This window comes from Brachycentrus maculatus, unplaced genomic scaffold (genome assembly GCF_059751285.1).
Source record: "Brachycentrus maculatus isolate JH-2025_06_01 unplaced genomic scaffold, ASM5975128v1 h1tg000002l, whole genome shotgun sequence".
Taxonomy (NCBI): domain Eukaryota; kingdom Metazoa; phylum Arthropoda; class Insecta; order Trichoptera; family Brachycentridae; genus Brachycentrus; species Brachycentrus maculatus.
This window is the reverse complement of record NW_028280757.1, coordinates 785,945-803,335: the sequence shown is the minus strand read 5'-3', so window position 1 is coordinate 803,335 and position 17,391 is coordinate 785,945. Positions and strand designations below refer to the sequence as shown.

At 33.9% G+C, this 17,391-nt stretch overlaps 1 protein-coding gene across 15 annotated transcripts in view; it reads left to right on the top strand.

The window, feature by feature from the left end:
• LOC148314050 (protein N-terminal asparagine amidohydrolase-like) overlaps positions 1–17,191 on the top strand; it is a 193,024-nt gene extending 175,833 nt beyond the window's left edge. For 10 of the 15 annotated variants that reach the window (XM_088259543.1, XM_088259399.1, XM_088258929.1 and 7 more), the window contains 6 exons: positions 1,004–1,191; positions 2,174–2,239; positions 8,110–8,292; positions 9,046–9,263; positions 11,056–11,217; positions 13,036–14,410. In XM_088259543.1, coding sequence (XP_088115669.1) covers positions 1,005–1,191; positions 2,174–2,239; positions 8,110–8,292; positions 9,046–9,263; positions 11,056–11,217; positions 13,036–13,161 — 942 coding nt within the window. In that variant the 5' untranslated portion in view covers position 1,004 and the 3' untranslated portion in view covers positions 13,162–14,410. Of the gene's footprint in view, positions 1–1,003; positions 1,192–2,173; positions 2,240–8,109; positions 8,293–9,045; positions 9,264–11,055; positions 11,218–13,035; positions 14,411–15,020 lie in introns of those variants that run through there. The other 5 variants (XR_015837512.1, XR_015837495.1, XR_015837506.1 and 2 more) reach the window with 1 other exon arrangement.
• The last annotated feature ends 200 nt before the right edge of the window (positions 17,192–17,391 follow it).

The following is a 17,391-nucleotide window of genomic DNA, read 5'->3' as shown; positions in this document are numbered from 1 at the left end:
TGCACACTTCGCCTCTGGGCTTAGAATAAAGATAAATGAATAACAACAAAATCTACAATTTTTCCCATTTTTACAATGCCTATAGGAAGATGATTATTTTAAAATATTCCCGTATGAAGTATGGAACTATTTTAAATCGAACATTGTACATACGAGTAATAACACGAGCATCGGTCATGAGTACCTACTGGCGTCGCCTCTTCATGCGGGCACATACATATTTTGCATCGACGATTAACATACAGGGTACGAGATGCGTGCTTCCTTGGCATGAACTTTACTGCTTGAATTATTCATGGACTTGTCATACCAATTCATAATAATATATCCTCGGGTACCCAATAACAATTGCTCCGGAATAATTGCCCGATAATTGTATTATTTCTACCTCTGATAATGTTTAATGTTGTATTTCTACAATGCCCGCACTGGCGACATACCGCACGTCATACATGTAACCCCGTTTATTTTCATTCCACGTTATGATTATACAAATTGTATGAATTTATTTAATATTTACATAAGTTTGTTTGTTAAATCCAGTTCAATCATTAGACAAGTATGAGAAAGAAAAAATGTATACATTAGGGTATATTGTACAAAAGCGTTTAATAATTTATAAATATAAATAAAAATGTAGATACAACATTTTGAATGTGTCCAAAAACGGGACCACAATCCGACAGTATACCTTTTAAAAATTAAATAAAGCATAAAATGTATTGAACTTATTTTTTATATATCGTATCAAAAATTGGATTCATGAACTACGTGTGTACGCATATGATTTGAAACATCACAAAATCATGATATGTAATTGATTGCACAATCAATTTTCATTGATTATAATTTTCATACATATAATATATAAATAAATACAAAAAAAAACTTTTAGTACGAGTATGTAACAAATTAAATACGTATGTACATCGTGTAAAAGATAATTCAATAAGGTTGCTATTGCGAAGCTTATTTAGCTGATTGTGTGTGTTCGTGTTTGCAGAATGGTGCTCGTGCTGAACGGCGTGCTGCAGGAGGAGTGCCCGGCGGACACGCGCGCGCTGTTCGGCGCGCATCCCGTCTACCGGGAAACGGCGGCCCAGCTGCTGGCCGCGCCGCTCAAGGTGGTCGGGCCCGTGGGACTGCTCTACGTGCAGCAGCGAGAGATGGCCGCCACGGTGCCGATAGACAGTAAGTACTTCCCCATATATGATCAATATAGGAAGGACATTGGTACCATAAACCAAGCTGGGACACAAAATGTTGAGCCCTCTTCTAGTGGAACTCCTCAGGAGAAGCCGGTCTCCTCCTGAAGAGTTACAAGGTGGCCGGGCCCGTAGGACTGCTATACTTACGGCAGCGAGAGATGGCCGCCACAGTATCGATATACAGTAACTCCCACCCCATATATAATATGATAACAATAGCGAAGAATATTGGTACCATAAACCAAGCTGGAACACAAAATGCCGAGCCCTTTTCCAGTGGAACTCCTCAGGAGAAACTTGTCTCCTGAGGAGTTACAAGGTGGTCGGGCCCGTAGGGCTGCTCTGCGTGCTGCAGCGCGAGATGCCCGCCACAGTGCCGATAGACAGTAACTACTTCCCCATATATGATCAATATAGCAAGGATATTGGTACCATAAACCAAGCTGGGACACAAATCTTGAGCCCTCTTCTAGTGGAACTCCTCAGGAGAAGCCGATCTTCTCCCGAGGAGTTTTAATAATCTAATTTTAAGATTTTAACTATCTTATTTTAACAATTACTGAAAAACGCCAGGAACTACGCTTGGATGGCTTGTCTCTGGCCAATATCTGTACCCGACGGATTCTCCAGTTCTTTGGACACGTTGCGCGTGGCAACGAGGATAGCCTGGAACGCCTAGTTGTGATCGGTAGCCTGGAGGGAAAGAGAGGGAGAGGAAGATCCCCCACACGATGGACCGATCAAATTAAGGCAGCAGCAGGCACCTCAGTGGTTGGAGCGCTACGTGCAGTGCAGTCAAGGGATAACTGGAGAAGAGTCATTGCTTCTGCAAGGGTCACAACCCTCAGCAATGAGGATTAAGACGGAGAAGAAGAAGAAAACAGCAATGGTAGCTGTTTTCTGGAAAATATCGATACGATATGGCAACCGTTGTAATATTAATTAATATTTTTATTTTCTTTCAGAAAATGTTACTGTGATTGGATCTGATGACGCGACTTCCTGTATAATCGTCGTAGTCAGACACTCTGGTTAGTACTTTATTTTCAAAATAGATTTAATGTTTTTTTTCCATTTTCTTATTAATTACTGTCATCTGTCGCTAAAAATCCTAATCAATTTATCTTTCTTTCTACCAACCCGCATCTACCACTGCTGCTTGAAGATCTTTCTTAATACGTGTCACTTCTTACACTTTTGAGCCTTCTTTGATCTCTTCTCTTCGCCAGTATTGGTGATACGCATATACTTTATTTCCCCAAATCACATTTTCAATTCCGTCTCGATTCGGCCTATCAGAATTATGGAAACTTTTTTAGAATAACATCATAGTCAATTATAAAATTATGGAAACGTTTACCGTGTATATCATAGTAAATAATGAAATTATGGAAACGTTTTCTTAGCATATCACAGTTTATTATAAAATTATGGAAACGTTTCCCGAGTATATCATAGTTAGTTATAAAAGTATGGAAACGTTTTCTTAGCATATCATTGTTTATTATAAAATTATTGAAACGTTTCTCTAGCATATCATAGTCTATAATAAAATTATGGAAACATTTCTCTTGCATATCATAGTCAGTTATAAAATTATGGAAACGTTTTCTTAACATATCATAGTTTATTATAAAATTATGTAAACGTTTCTCTGGCATATCATAGTCAGTTATAAAATTATGGAAACGTTTTCTTAACATATCATAGTTTATTATAAAATTATGTAAACATTTCTCTAGCATATAAAATTATGTTAGTTATAAAATTATGGAAACGTTTCCCGAGTATATCATAGCCAGTTATGAAATTAATATTAACCTAGAGTTGTAGGAATTATGAACAACAAAAATAGTTAATTTATTTTCTCTTAGGAGCAATAAATAAGCAAAAGGCTTATGTCGAGATTTGCTTTTGTAATAGACCACCCTGTACATAATTCATCTCTCAGTTAAAGGGCAGTAAATTAAAGGATATATAAAACCTTCGCGATGCACATGAGGAATATTATGCAGGATTATTAATTATCCTTAGTACATGTTTCACTATCTGCATTCATAATGGGTTGGAGGACATTTTCAATCAACTTTTTAACTTTATTAATAAAAAAGGCATGTTTATTCGTTCAAAACTTTAAATCTTCTAGTTATTCACCGATTGCTTTGAAATTTTGAAACAACGTAGTTTTTTTAAAACCAGTTATGAGTAAAAACATGTTTTTTTTCACAAACAGATTTTTACTGCAATGGCAGTGCCATCTGTTGAAAGTAACGGCAACACATGCAATATTGAACATTGTTCATGATGGACAGAATGCTTCTTGACAACCGCCGTCACATTTTCAATGTTTTCAGTCGAATTGTTGATTCATGAATTTATAATATTTTATAGTAAAACCTTGATATAACGGACCTCTATTTAACGAACTTTGGATTTAACGGATACGAATCCGGTCAAATATAAAAAAAAATAAAAACGTCATTTTAATATTATACACGCTAATATTCAAATGTCGCCGCATGTAAACAATTTTTGCGGCCATGATAATCACAAATTATGTCTCAAAACTTCAAAAGTGCAAACAAAACTCAATTCCTTTTTCAAAACAGATTTACTGAAAGCAAGCGCGTCGATATCAAACAGCAACGTCACTTTATGACGAGTGTCCAAAGACAAAAAGTAGAAATTTGTTTGTGTATTGTATTGTTTATTTATACCTATTATAAATACAGTGTTTATATTAAAAAAAAAATTTTTTCATTAATATTTTTTACACCTGTTTTTATATAACGGACTTTTAGTTCGTTACATCGAGGTTTTACTGTATTTTCATAGATTCACAAGCATCGTGATACTTAAAATATTCATTTCATTCAAACCCTTATCCGCACCCCAATGGTTCATAGGGCACTGCATCATATAAACGCAGTGTTATCTTGATCGTTAACACGTGAAGGAAAGGTGATCAGCCCTCCGCTTCCGGTACCAGTCCAAGTAATATTGAATAAATATAAGAGTGAAATAAAATACTTAAATTATAATAAATGTATGCTCTCTATTTTCTTTCTTTTCCGCCAAACTAGGCTGAATCACAGCAACGCGTGGCCGGGAATAGCCACACATCGCTCACTCCTTTCAAGAACGTCATAAATCAAAAATCGTCAATTTTCAGTTGTGCGTGTTTTCGGAATGCCCAGAAAATGTACTATATCCCAGCAAAAGAGGCATATTTTAAACTTAATATTTACCCGCTACAGAGCAGAAAGAGTTGTTTTTGCATTTTGAATAAAATGCATTATTTAGTTATTTTTTTTAAATATACTAAATATTTTTCAAATGGAGAAAAAACCTTCAGATTTTATCTAAAAGATCTGTTGCACAGTAAAAAGTTCAAAAAGTAGCTTGATATTTATTTTTAATACTTGTATTATATTTTTCAACTTTAAAAACGTTCTCCTGAAAAATCAAGTATTTTGATTTATGACGTTCTTGAAAGGAGTGCGCGATATAATAAACCTTTGCTGTTCGATAAAGTTTTTTATATTTTGTATTTATGCTATTTCGCAATTTCTAGTTTTGTTGGAAATAATATGAATTCTTGGATGACGATAATAATAGAATGTCGTCATCGAGTACTAACTATCTCAATGCAACAATACCGACGTTGACATCTCGACACATTAGTATTTGAAATACGGATTTTCTTGCGAAATTAGCTTCTGTGCGCAATGATGATTGTCAATGAAAATATTTATTTGTTATATCGGCGCAATAATTATTTATTCAGACTTTGATTAATCGCTATCCTTGACTGCAGAAATACGTACATACGTGCACATAATGCGTGATTTGACATCAATCATCATTATTTAATATCCATCACAGCTTACATGATCGAGTAATACAAGTTATTCCCTTCAAATTGAACGTTTTACAAACCAAATTGGACGCCTTAGAGATTAAATTGGACGCCTTTGAAATTTTGTCACCACGTTGGATTAGAATACGTGCGTGGGTTTATATGTCCCACATAAAAACACTTTTTTACAGTGTTTTTTTTATATAGGACGGACGTTTTTTTAACCTCAATGGCAGCGCCATCTGTTGAAAGTAACAGAAACACGTGCAGTATTAAACATTGCTCATGGCGGATAGCGTGCTCCTTGACAGCTGCTGCCGCTTAATTCCGACTCCCGACCTGACCATGTTCATGTATTTGAAACACTACACCCAAGCTGTTCTCAATATTTAATAATTCAGTTATATTAAGATTTTATTTTTTACTAAGCAGTGTAGTTGCAATATGGGTTATTCGCTTCAAATTGGACGCATTTCAAATCATATTAGACTTTTTACAAAACAAAAACAAATTGCACGTTATATTGCATTTCATTAAAAAAGTAAAAATTAATTTTGTTTTTATTCATATTAGTACTACATATACATTTTCAGACTTTTCAGGCTGAAGATTTTCAGTACCTACTTCTTTGAATCATAAGTCACAGGTTTTGTTAATTTTTAATGTTTTATTGTATTTATTTATTTTTTATCTGGGACGTATAAAAACGCGCCCATATTCCAATGCATCGTTGTGACAACATTTCATTTTTTTTAAATTACCTAACGTCCAAGTGACTCTGAAATCTAGCTACGGCTTATGCAACACTGCTTATCATGACCCTACTCAGGCTTCAAATTTTTAAGTTCCATAGCCTATGCCTACTCGTGAGTGGATTTACTCTTTATGTTTAAAGTTACTATAATTTCATTTCATGAGTAAAAATTCTAAGTAAAAACACTCGCGACATCATTTCAAAGCAATCGGTGAACAACTTTAAAATAATCGGTGGGTATGTATGAGGAGATGCATGGACGTGGAAGAAGCGAAGAATGTTTGCAAAGACAGAGGGTGTAGCGTTCTTTTCTCTCTGCCTACTCCTGCGGGGAAGCGGCGTGATGGTTAGTCAGTTAGTTTTAGAAATTTTGAAGGAACTCACATTTAAATCAGCATTTTTATTTACACATAAAGATATACAATCTTGAATTTTCGTGAAGAATTAACGTGGAAGAAGCGAAGAATGTTTGCAAAGACAGAGGGTGTAGCGTTACTATTCTCTCTGCCTACTCCTGCGGGGAAGCGGCGTGATGGTTAGTCAGTTAGTTTTAGAAATTTTGAAGGAACTCACATTTAAATCAGCATTTTTATTTACAAATATAGATATACAATCTTGAATTTTCGTGAAGAATTATTATAAAGCTAATTGTGATTCCATTGCTCTTACAGATTAATTGAGTACCCAATCCGTTAGCCGTGAATAATCTGCATTAGCATAATTATCCTCGCACAATGCGCCATAAACTCCCGTTCCTCTCCACTCAATCTTATCTTACACCTTATTGCGGTAATTAAGCGTTTACTTTAATTTCTTAAATTTTAAGTGAATTATGTGGGTTCCGAATGTGTACCTAATTGGGTGCACCTGTGAATTGTTGGTAAAAGTTGCCGCATGATAAATAGGAGTAGTTGTATTTTATTGTATTGTATGTATTATAATGTTGTTGCCAAACTTGACTCTAATGACCGAATCTAATCAAGCCTAGCTTTTATATCTGTGCTAAAAACGCCAGAAGTAGGTTCGAACCTAACCTAATCGAATCTAACCTAGCCTTCTTTGTAATTGCAGGGTCATATAGGGATATATATATATATATATATATATATATATATATAAATTTATACCTTATGGTCATAGTGTCAGAAATATAGAGATGGGTAAATTCTTATTTTGTGGTTCCTAGTACCTGCAGGGTCATAAAGCGATGTATGAGTTCACATCTTCTTGTTCCTTGTGTTTGCAAGGTCATAGAAAGATGTGCGAATTCATACATTGTCATTTCTTGTATTCACAGTGCATAAATACAGATAAATGTAAATTCATATATTTTTTAATTTTTAATGTTCACAAGATCATATAAAGGAATTCATATTTTGTTTTTTTCAGCATTCGCAAGGTCACGAATTTGTATTTTGTTGTTTTTAGCATTCCTAAGACTATATCGGCCTTCCAAACTAAAAACACAGTAAGGGACATTTTTTTATAGTTTTTTTTTAGTATATTATATATATATTTTTATAGTAGAATCTACTTAGTCCAAAAATGCAAAAAAAAACGTACTCCAAAAAAAATGTCCCTTACTATGTTTTGAGTTTGGACAGCCGATATAGAAATGTGTGCATTCATATTTTGTTGATTTTAATATTCGCAAGATCATACCGTAGTCGTACAGGAGAAAATGACCAACTACCAAAACGTAAAATGTTCAGGAGGGCCATTTAAGTAACTTTTGCTTGGTAAGAAAATAAAAACAAAGCAGTTGGTAATTTTTAAAAAGTCAATATATTATACTTCCAAGTTTAAAATCCTTTCGGATTTTTTCAGGGCAATATGAAGCTAGTAAGATATCAAATAGTCAATGATCACGTTTTTGTAAAGCAATGCACTTGGTCACTTTCTCCTGTATGAGTACGATATAGAGATGTGTAAATTCATATTTTACTGTCGGGTAATATATCCAAAAGAAAACAAGGTTTGTTGGATTGAATTTTACATTTATTTATGTATATGTTAATACGTGACGCGTTTCATCTTCTTAGGACATTATCAAACACTGCGTATTAACATATAAATAAGTGTAGAATTCAATCCAACAAACCTTGTTTTATTTTGGATATATTACCCAACAATTCAATATGGAATTCTACCAACTGTCTGCAGTTACAATAAATAATTCATATTTTGTTGTTTTAGGCTGATATAGAGATTTGTGAGTTCACATTTTGTTGCTTTCAACATTCGCTAGAGACGTGTGTATTGATGTGTCGTCGTCTGGTGTGTTGCAGGATCGGGCGCGGTCGCGCTGGCGCACCTGGACGGGTCGGGCACGGAGGAGGCGGCCGCCGCGATGCTGGCCCGCATCCAGGAGCTCGCCATGGCGTACCCCGGCGGGCGTATCGAGCTGCAGCTGGTCGGCGGCTACTCCGACCCGCACCGCTACTCGGAGGACCTCTTCGGGGCCATCATGCGTGAGTGCCCTGTCTTTTTTTTTTGGGGTCAAGGGATCTTGCACCGGGGTACATCTAGAGAATTTGGCGATGGACTTACAATCTTGTATTTATTTAGATTGGCAGTGACAGGTATATTGAAAGCTTTTAAATGTAAATTCACAGTAAAATCGGGATACAATTTTATATTGTTTCACATTTTCAATAAATTTCGCAACTTAGTTAAAAAAAAAATTGCTTAGCAAGAGCAGATCTGTCAGAAGGCCTAGATGCTTCTGTATCAGATCTGGGCATGCGGTGGGACAGTTTTCAGTAAAAAAGGGATCTTGCAATCCCTTATGTCACTGCTACCATATTAGGTCTATTGTGAGTTCCCTCTGTATTACAGCTCACTGCCAAGACCTACGTGAGTAATGTAACTCACGACTTGTCTTGGTGGTAGGAGTAACGGGGAGGTGTAACGTGTGGTTGTCAATGATGAAACCAGCCTATGACGGTCGTCAGCCCCGTAAATGCCCAGACTTCCATATTCATCTTCATCTTTGATGAGATGTCAAAAATAATATGAAAATAACTCCTGTAATTGGAGATAATCTAGATTTTGTGAACAAGTATTTGGACACACTCAAAATGTTGTGGATTGAATTATACTTGTGGAAAATTCACACCGACATTCATTTACGTCCATTCTCCCGGAAAGCTTAATATCAATAGTTGTTGTTTTATTATATACTATTTCTAAGCTTTCTGTTAATTATTTTGTTTGATTTGCAGACGCCTTCCACCGGCAGCCGGTGGAGGTGGACCTGACGCTGGCGTGCGTGGGCGAGCTGAACACGGTGGTGCGCGGCGGCGTGCACTGGCCCGCGCTCTACGGGGTCGGGGTGAACCTGCGCACGGGTCACCTCTTCCCCGCCACCTTCCCCGACAAGGGGCCCGACACGGCCCTGCGCTACGCCCGCTACCTGGCCGGCGGCTCGCAGGTCAACCAGGTACGGCCCCATAACCCTCCTAACTTCTCTCTCCTTCTTTGTCAGCCTTTTGTCCCCCACTGCTAGATATGGAGATGCTCCATTCCAAGGGTGGCCAACCCGCGGCCCGCCGGGTGTCTTCTTGTGGCCCGTGGAGCATTTCACACATTTTTTCTTTAAGTGTACATAAAACCACTAAGAGAACATTCCATCGTACGTAGTTTGTATCATATCCCATATATGGAAATATCTCACTAAAGTGATAATTTATATTATGTTTTATTTAATTTTTTTATTTTATTTTATTTGTATACATATATTTAAATCACAATTTATACATATAAGAACATTTAATTTTTTGCAGAAACCCACCAAGCAACCTTGTGTGTCTTGTCGGTGGAGTTCTATTTTAATTTTTTTTTTTGTTGTTTTTACCTAATACTCATAGGATTTTAACCTAATAAAGACACAAAAAAGAGAAAAAAATTAAGAATATAAACATTTTACAGTTTTCATAAAAATAACTCTTGATCATTTACCCATTCCTTTATTTTGCCTTTGTTCCATATTTTATTTTGACCTCTAACATCCGTCGGCAACAAATTAAAAATGTTCGGAACGATATATTGCAGTGTTCGACTCCCATATTTATTGTTAATTCTTGAGACTATCAAACCTCCGTTATGTGTAAATCGTGTATCATGGTTGTGTACTAAAGGATTTCGATATTTTTGTCCAGTTTGTTGTTCAACGATGATACTCAACCACAATATTCCATGTACCGGCAGTAATTTTAAATGTTAATATATCAATATCGGATTGTCCCTTTGATTATATATATGACTAGGCAATACAAACATAAACCAAAGTAGGACACAAAATGCCAAACCCTTTTCTTGTGGAACGGAAGGTCTGCTGATGACAGTCAACAATCCGCCTTCTCCTGAGTAGAGCAATGTGCAACAGATTAAAATAAAACATATTTAATTAGCTAAAAGAAACAAAAATCCACTAAATGATCCATAAACTTTGTACATAATAAGCAAGGTAAATAATAAATGCAATTCCCATCTGAAAAAAAAATTCTTTGTCAGCCATCTGTCATCCACTGCTGGATATGGATATGCTCTTTTCCTCGCCCATAACATATCAACCTTCAGTAATTCATTCTCTGTCCAAGCGGCCAGACTATGGAATGAATTACCTCTCCTTGTTAAAAATGCACCTTTTCTCATAACTTTTGAGAAACGTCTGAGACATTACTATCTATCATTAGAAACCTAACTGTCCATCAAACTTCCTCCCTTAGTTTTTCCCTCTACCTCCTTCCCTAAACTCCCTTTCTCCTTTGCCTCCCTTATTATCATCAATTTGTAATTTTCGTTAATTGATTCGGCAGTTATTTGCTGTAAAATCTATTAATTTTTAATTAATGTTATACTTAGTAAATACCACTATTTCTTAAAATCTACTGTGACACGTGTTTCGATTCATTCCGCATCATTTTCGGTATGCATCGAAACACTTGTCATACGGTGTTTGAAAATGATGCGGAGTGCATCGAAACATGTGTCACATGAGATTTTAAGAAATAGTGGTATTTACTAAGTAAAACATTAATTAAATTTGTAATTTACATTTAAAAAAAAAAAAACAAAGCTAACAATCAAATGTTTTGATCAATATCACTAGTCTGTTTTTGGTTGGTTGGAAGATATTGCTTATTAGCAATAAGCCCGCCAATGTTCTTATTTCTTTTCTGCACATGAAGTTTAAATAAATAAATAAATAATTCTGTATTTAATATTTAAAGGTCCTGGATGTATATGATTCTTCACACGGCTTGCTGCGTATCGGCCCATTCAACTACGATCCTTTAAGGGGAGTGGACCTCTGGCTAGAACAGTCAGATGAATTCATTCTACAGCATCTGTCTACGTCTCCACAAGTGGAACCACCACATTTTGTAGCAATGGTAAGGTTTCCAAAAAATACTTCAATGTAAAATCATCAATTTTGAAGTTGTCTCAACTTGTATGAAACATGTTTCATTTTTCCTTATTTTATGAAAGAAAATAGAAGGCGTCCTAGAGTTTACGAAGAATTAATGCAATATGGATGTTCAATAATGGGCAGAATGGTGAACATTACACAAGTCGCTCACGCCTTTCAAGAACGTCATAAATAAAAAAACTTGATTTTCGGGAGATCGTTTTTAAAGTTAAAAATATAATACAATGTATTAAAAATAAATATCTAGCCACATACTGAACTATTAACTGTGCAACAGATATTTTTAGGTTAAACCTGAGGGTTTTTTCTCCATTTGAAAAATATTTAGTATATTTAAACAAATAATTAAATAACACATTTTCTTCAAAATGCAAAAACAACACTTTCACTGTAGCGGGTAAATATTAAGTTAAAAATATGCCCTTTTGCTGGGATATAGTACATTTTCTGAGCATTCCGAAAACATGCACAACTGAAAATTGACAAATTTTGATTTATGACGTGTATAAAGTGATTTAGCCAAACGCTAGGTGTAAGCCCTGTGATGCTCAGATTTCCATCTACTTTCATCAAAAAGGGAAGAATGATACATGTTTCATGTCATGTTGAGACACATTTAAAATGAATATCTCATCCATAAGGTGAATAATCCAGTATCTGACACAATAAATAATATTAGTATTGTTAAATTTCATAAGTCAACAATTTCTGGCATAATAAATATCCTTGATTGACAATCATAACTATTTTTTTTTCAATATGTCGCGTGCCATATGCCATGGAAATAAAAATGCATAAAATTTTGGTGTAACTTCAGATTTTTAATATAAACAAAGCATTAATACATCGAAATTTAGAATTAAATACTAGTTCATGGCAAAATAAAAAAAATATAGAACCCTTTACACTTAATTTTTAGTGAGATTTTATTACAAAAAAATTCACCTCGAGGGACTAGCACCGTGCGGGAAGTACTAAACAATGCGATCTTTATATGCATGAATGTCGTCATATTCTCATATTCTTCATTTCTGTCGTTTGTGAAACTATGTTGATGAAGGAAGAAAATACACATGGATATTTTAATATGTTTTGATTTTTTTATAGTAATTAGAAAAAAAATTGAATTTTTCTATAATCACATGAATTTTTTCTCTTTATTCGCGTGCCATGCAAAATTTTCTCGCGTGCCACTTATGCCATGCGTGCCATAGGTTCGCCATCCCTGACTTAGGGCATAGATTCCACACTGATATTAACATTTTTACTCTGTGAAGAAGATTGATTTATTTATTTTTTATCATACATATTCAGTAATATGTCTTCACCGAGTTTTTGCTATTTTTTTTTAGCCAGAGTATAGAAATGTGAAAACGCTTAGGACTGTTGAAGGACACGTGTGTCGATGCATTCCGCATCATTTTTAAACACTGTAAATGATGCGAAATGCACAGAAACACATTGGCTAAAGATTTGAATAATGGTATTACTAAGTAAAAGTTAAATTGAAAATAGATACATACTACCGTAAGTGTCTGCGCAATCAATCACTGAAAGACTTTTAATGCCAAAACATGGTTGATATGTTCTGCTAATAGAATAAAATACCAACTATGTAGTTTTTTTTCCACATTAATTTTATTCAATCAGCGACAGCGATCATCAGACTGGTGAAAAAACTATGTAGTTATCATTGTATTCTATAAAATGCAATTCCACCGAGAAATGTCGCTACAAAATTTAAATCTTGTTAAAAGTGGATGTTCTGCTAATATTCCAGATGAGGGCAACACTGAAGTATATCCAAGACAACCAATTTCCAGCAGTCACTGTATTCCGAGACAACAGGCCGCACTACTACCGCAGGGATGAGCATTCCGGATGCTGGCAACCAGTCAGATACTAATCCCCCCTCCCTCTCGGAGTCATTGTTACATTTTTTAGATCTACATTGGTCAGTTGAATAGTTACGGTCGAATTCCTGCGCGGCCTCTGCCGCAACGGCTAACGTTAATGTATTATATAAAATTTGCTCTCAAATTTTAAGGCATTTAGTGCCGATCAGTATGCAAAATTAACCCACACTGATGAAATATTCGAATATGAATGGTTTTTAAAGCAGATTTTAGCGCTTTTGTAATAAATTAGTTAGGGACTCATTTAGTTCATTGGAGCATAGATTTTTAACGTTAATACGGAAATGAAAATAAAATACAACTTTCCCTTCGTTTTTTTCTATTATTTTTCTGCTGTAAAGAAATGGTGTTTTAATAATTCCTTTTAACAGAATTTTTCTGTATTTCAATGTTTTCATTTTTCATTATTTACATTTATTTCAGTCGCAGAAAAAAACTTATCAGCGCAAAAAAAAATATTTATATATTTTTACAAGGTGTTTTTACCTGAATGATAGTAGTAGAGTGCGTAATAAGTGCATACGTACATGGCGGTTAGAAAAGAGCATTCAAGACCTAGTCTAAATTTTGTTTTTTCCCTTCAATAGTGTATTATTCTTACTTATAGTGTACTATTCTTCTTCTTGTTGTGCTATGCCACGCTGAGAGTTGATCAATTTTAACTTGTCTGCAGCCGCTCTAAACAGCAATTTGATGCTGCAGTAGAACCACTCTCTCAAGGCAAAATATACATCTTCTTACTATGCTATGTTTGCTTTTGACTTTTCCTTGTAATATAAAACATCTTATTTTGTATTTCTAATTGTATTCTAATCTGTTAGTTGTTTTCTGTTACTTTTCGAGTATTTTAAATTATAATTACGTGGTTTTGATTACGGGTGTGACTAACCATCTAATTACTAGTGCAGACAGCCAAAAAGCAGCAGTAACAAACAAAAATGAACAGCAACCGGAAATAGAATTGTGTGTTTAAATGTCCGCTTTCGTAGTATAGTGGTAATCCAGTTTAGCTACTGCGAGGTCCTGGGATCAATGTCTAGGTGGGTCAAAATAATAAGAAGTGATTTTCACTCTCTTGTTAGTTTAATATCACCCTGGACTCGTACAAGAAGCGCAGGACTGATCACCTTGCCTTCATGCAATAACACTGAGCGGGTACGATGTAGTGCTCTATGCACTATGGGGTACGGATAAGGGTTAGAGGAAGAAGAAGGAGATGACCATTTACTACATATACGGTCAACCTATTTTATTTTATATTCAGAATAAATAATATTACACATCAAAATTAGATCTGATTGCAATATTTTTTTTAAGTCTTTGATATTTTGGTAAAATAAAAAATAAATTGGTTATGGTATGACAAAATTAGGTTGCCTGAAATCCTAAGTTCAATTCCTAACTGGTAATTATAATATTCAGCGTTTATATTATTTTATACTATGGAGTGAACTCTATAGGAGGTATTGACCTATTTCACAATTTGGTATTTTAAAAAAAAAGTCCTAATAAGAGAATGTAAGAAATACATAATAAATATCAGGGTGTTTGAACCAATCTTAGAACTGTCCGCCAAAATATAAAACAGAACTATCCATATCAAAATAAATTTAACACATTAGGTTTTGAATATTGAAAGCATTAACTTTGTGGATCATATTGATATATTATTTCGAGAAATAAAAATACTTTGTGTTCTGATCTACTCACATTTTTACTAACCAACTAGTTTCGGCAACAACCTGTTTCCCTCTTCAGGGTTCAGTAATAAATGTAACCCTGAAGAAGGCAACAGGTTGTTGCCGAAACTAGTTGGTTAATAAAAATGTGAGTGGATCAGAACACAAAGTATTTTAATTTCTCGAAATAATATATTAACATATTAGCTTTATTCCTAAATAAACAACTTCTATGTACAACCGTCTCCAACTATTTTGAAAATAAAATAAAATTACACTTATATAATTTGAATTATTTACAATAGTTATAATATTTGTGACTGTCTCAAATATTCTTTTCCTGGAGACTTAAAATTTTGGAAGTATTTATGGATTTGGCAATTTGTGTAATAACATGATGATTTCAATATAAAAATAAAACACTTGTATAAGGGAGTACAAAAATTGATGTCTGACTTTCTCTGGGGAATGGGTTCTTTTTACATATTTTTTTTCATTAGTTCGATGTATTATGAAGAAAGAAATTATGTTAAAACAATTAAAAAAAAAAAACACCTATTCGAATATTTTTCAATTATGACAAAATTACACACAAATATCCACAGATGTCATTGCTATACGAGTAACATCATACTAACTGACAGACGGACTTCGACGTTCATTAACGTCCATACTCCTTTAAGGTAAATTTGCACTGACGTTCATTTACGTCCATCCTCCAAAACAGGTTAAACACCTTGTTCTTTCATTTAAAAAAAGTTTAAACATGAATGTAAACAAATAAAAAACATTCTAATACAGTACAGTGGGACCTCTCAAAACGAGTAATTGGCATAACGGGCAAAAAAAAAAAAGAAAAAATTTCTCCCCTAACAAGCGACATTTCGCATGAGTTACAGAGAAGAGTCAATATTTTATTTTTCACAACATTTTGAGTGTGTCCAAATACTTGTTCACAAAATAAACAAAAATGAATAAATACTTGAACAAGTATTTGGACACACTCAGAATGTTGTGAATGAATTATCTGGTCAAATTATAAGCTTAAATAATAAAAATGAAAATGATATTTTCTGGCGTTTCTCACGTGTGTGATTATAATCCAGGATTCGGACCACACATACTATTAGAAGGGTTTATTTTTATTGAGCAGACTCAATAAAAAGCTTCTTCTCATCTCACCAATAGATGTCTCTAGTGATTCAAGAACAATGTTTCAAAATTGGTTCATATATATATATATATATATATATATATATATATATATATATATATATATATATATATATATATATATATATATATATATATATATATATATATATATATATATATATATATATAGAGCTTCCAAGAATTTGAGAAGTGTGGTTGTTAATAATGGGTAGAATTTGTGAATGTTACACGTGTGTAAATTGATCACTTAACCCAGCCTATGACGGTCGTCAGCCCCGTATTTACGGGCATTTGCCCAGACTTCCATATTCTTCTTCATCTTTGATGAGATGTTAAAAAATAATATATTTTTTTCACTTAACGAGTGTTTCGCCTAACGAGTAAGATTGTGGAATGAATTATCCTCGTTATGAGAGGTTCCAAGTATCTTTTCACCCTAATATTTATTTATTATTATCTTGGTCATGCATTGACGATTTCCTGACTCCATATTTATTTTTACCTCTGAAACTCATTCTTCATATTTCTTTCTTGACATTTCGCTCACTCTTTTCAACAACGTCATAAATCAAAAAACTTAAAAAAAAAGTTTAAGAATATAATGAAATGTATTGAAAATAAATATCAAGCCACTTATTGAAATTTTTACTGTGCAACAGATCTTTTTAGGTAAAACCTGCATGTTTTTTCTCCATTTGAAAAATATTAAGTATATTAAAAAAAATAAAATTAAACAATACCTTTTCTTAAAAATGCAAAAACAACACTTTCTGCCCTATAGCGTGTAAATATTAAGTTAAAAATATGCCGCCTTTGCTGGGATATAGTACATTTTCTGGCATTCCAAAAACATGCACAACTGAAAATTGACGATTTTTGATATATGACGTTCTTGAAAGGGGTGAGCGATTTAGCTTGTTATTTTTCTTATCTTCTCTATTTATGTAAAATGTTGTAAATAAATTAATATTACGGATACGAGAATATTGTAGACAGGTAATGTGCATATGTGTCTAAAAAGATATTCAATTTATTAATGTAATTTTATTTCAACGCTTATCGAATGTTTCAAAATTGTTATGTTTGTATTTCAATATTGAGTATATTTTATTTGTAAAAAAATGTGCTCTGACTTTTGCTTTTATGAAATAAATATTTATTTTTAAAAGTGGTTTTTGTTTTATTTGTGTTATCCATATCCATGCGTGTATGGCCATTCACATTCACAAATACATATATTAACTTAAATTTTTATCTTAAATTTTTTATTGCTTGTTAGTGCGGCAATGTTTACATAAACAAAGGCTATTTACAAATTAATAGTTGGTTTTGCAGTTTTCTGTGTTTAAAAAAATAAGATAAACA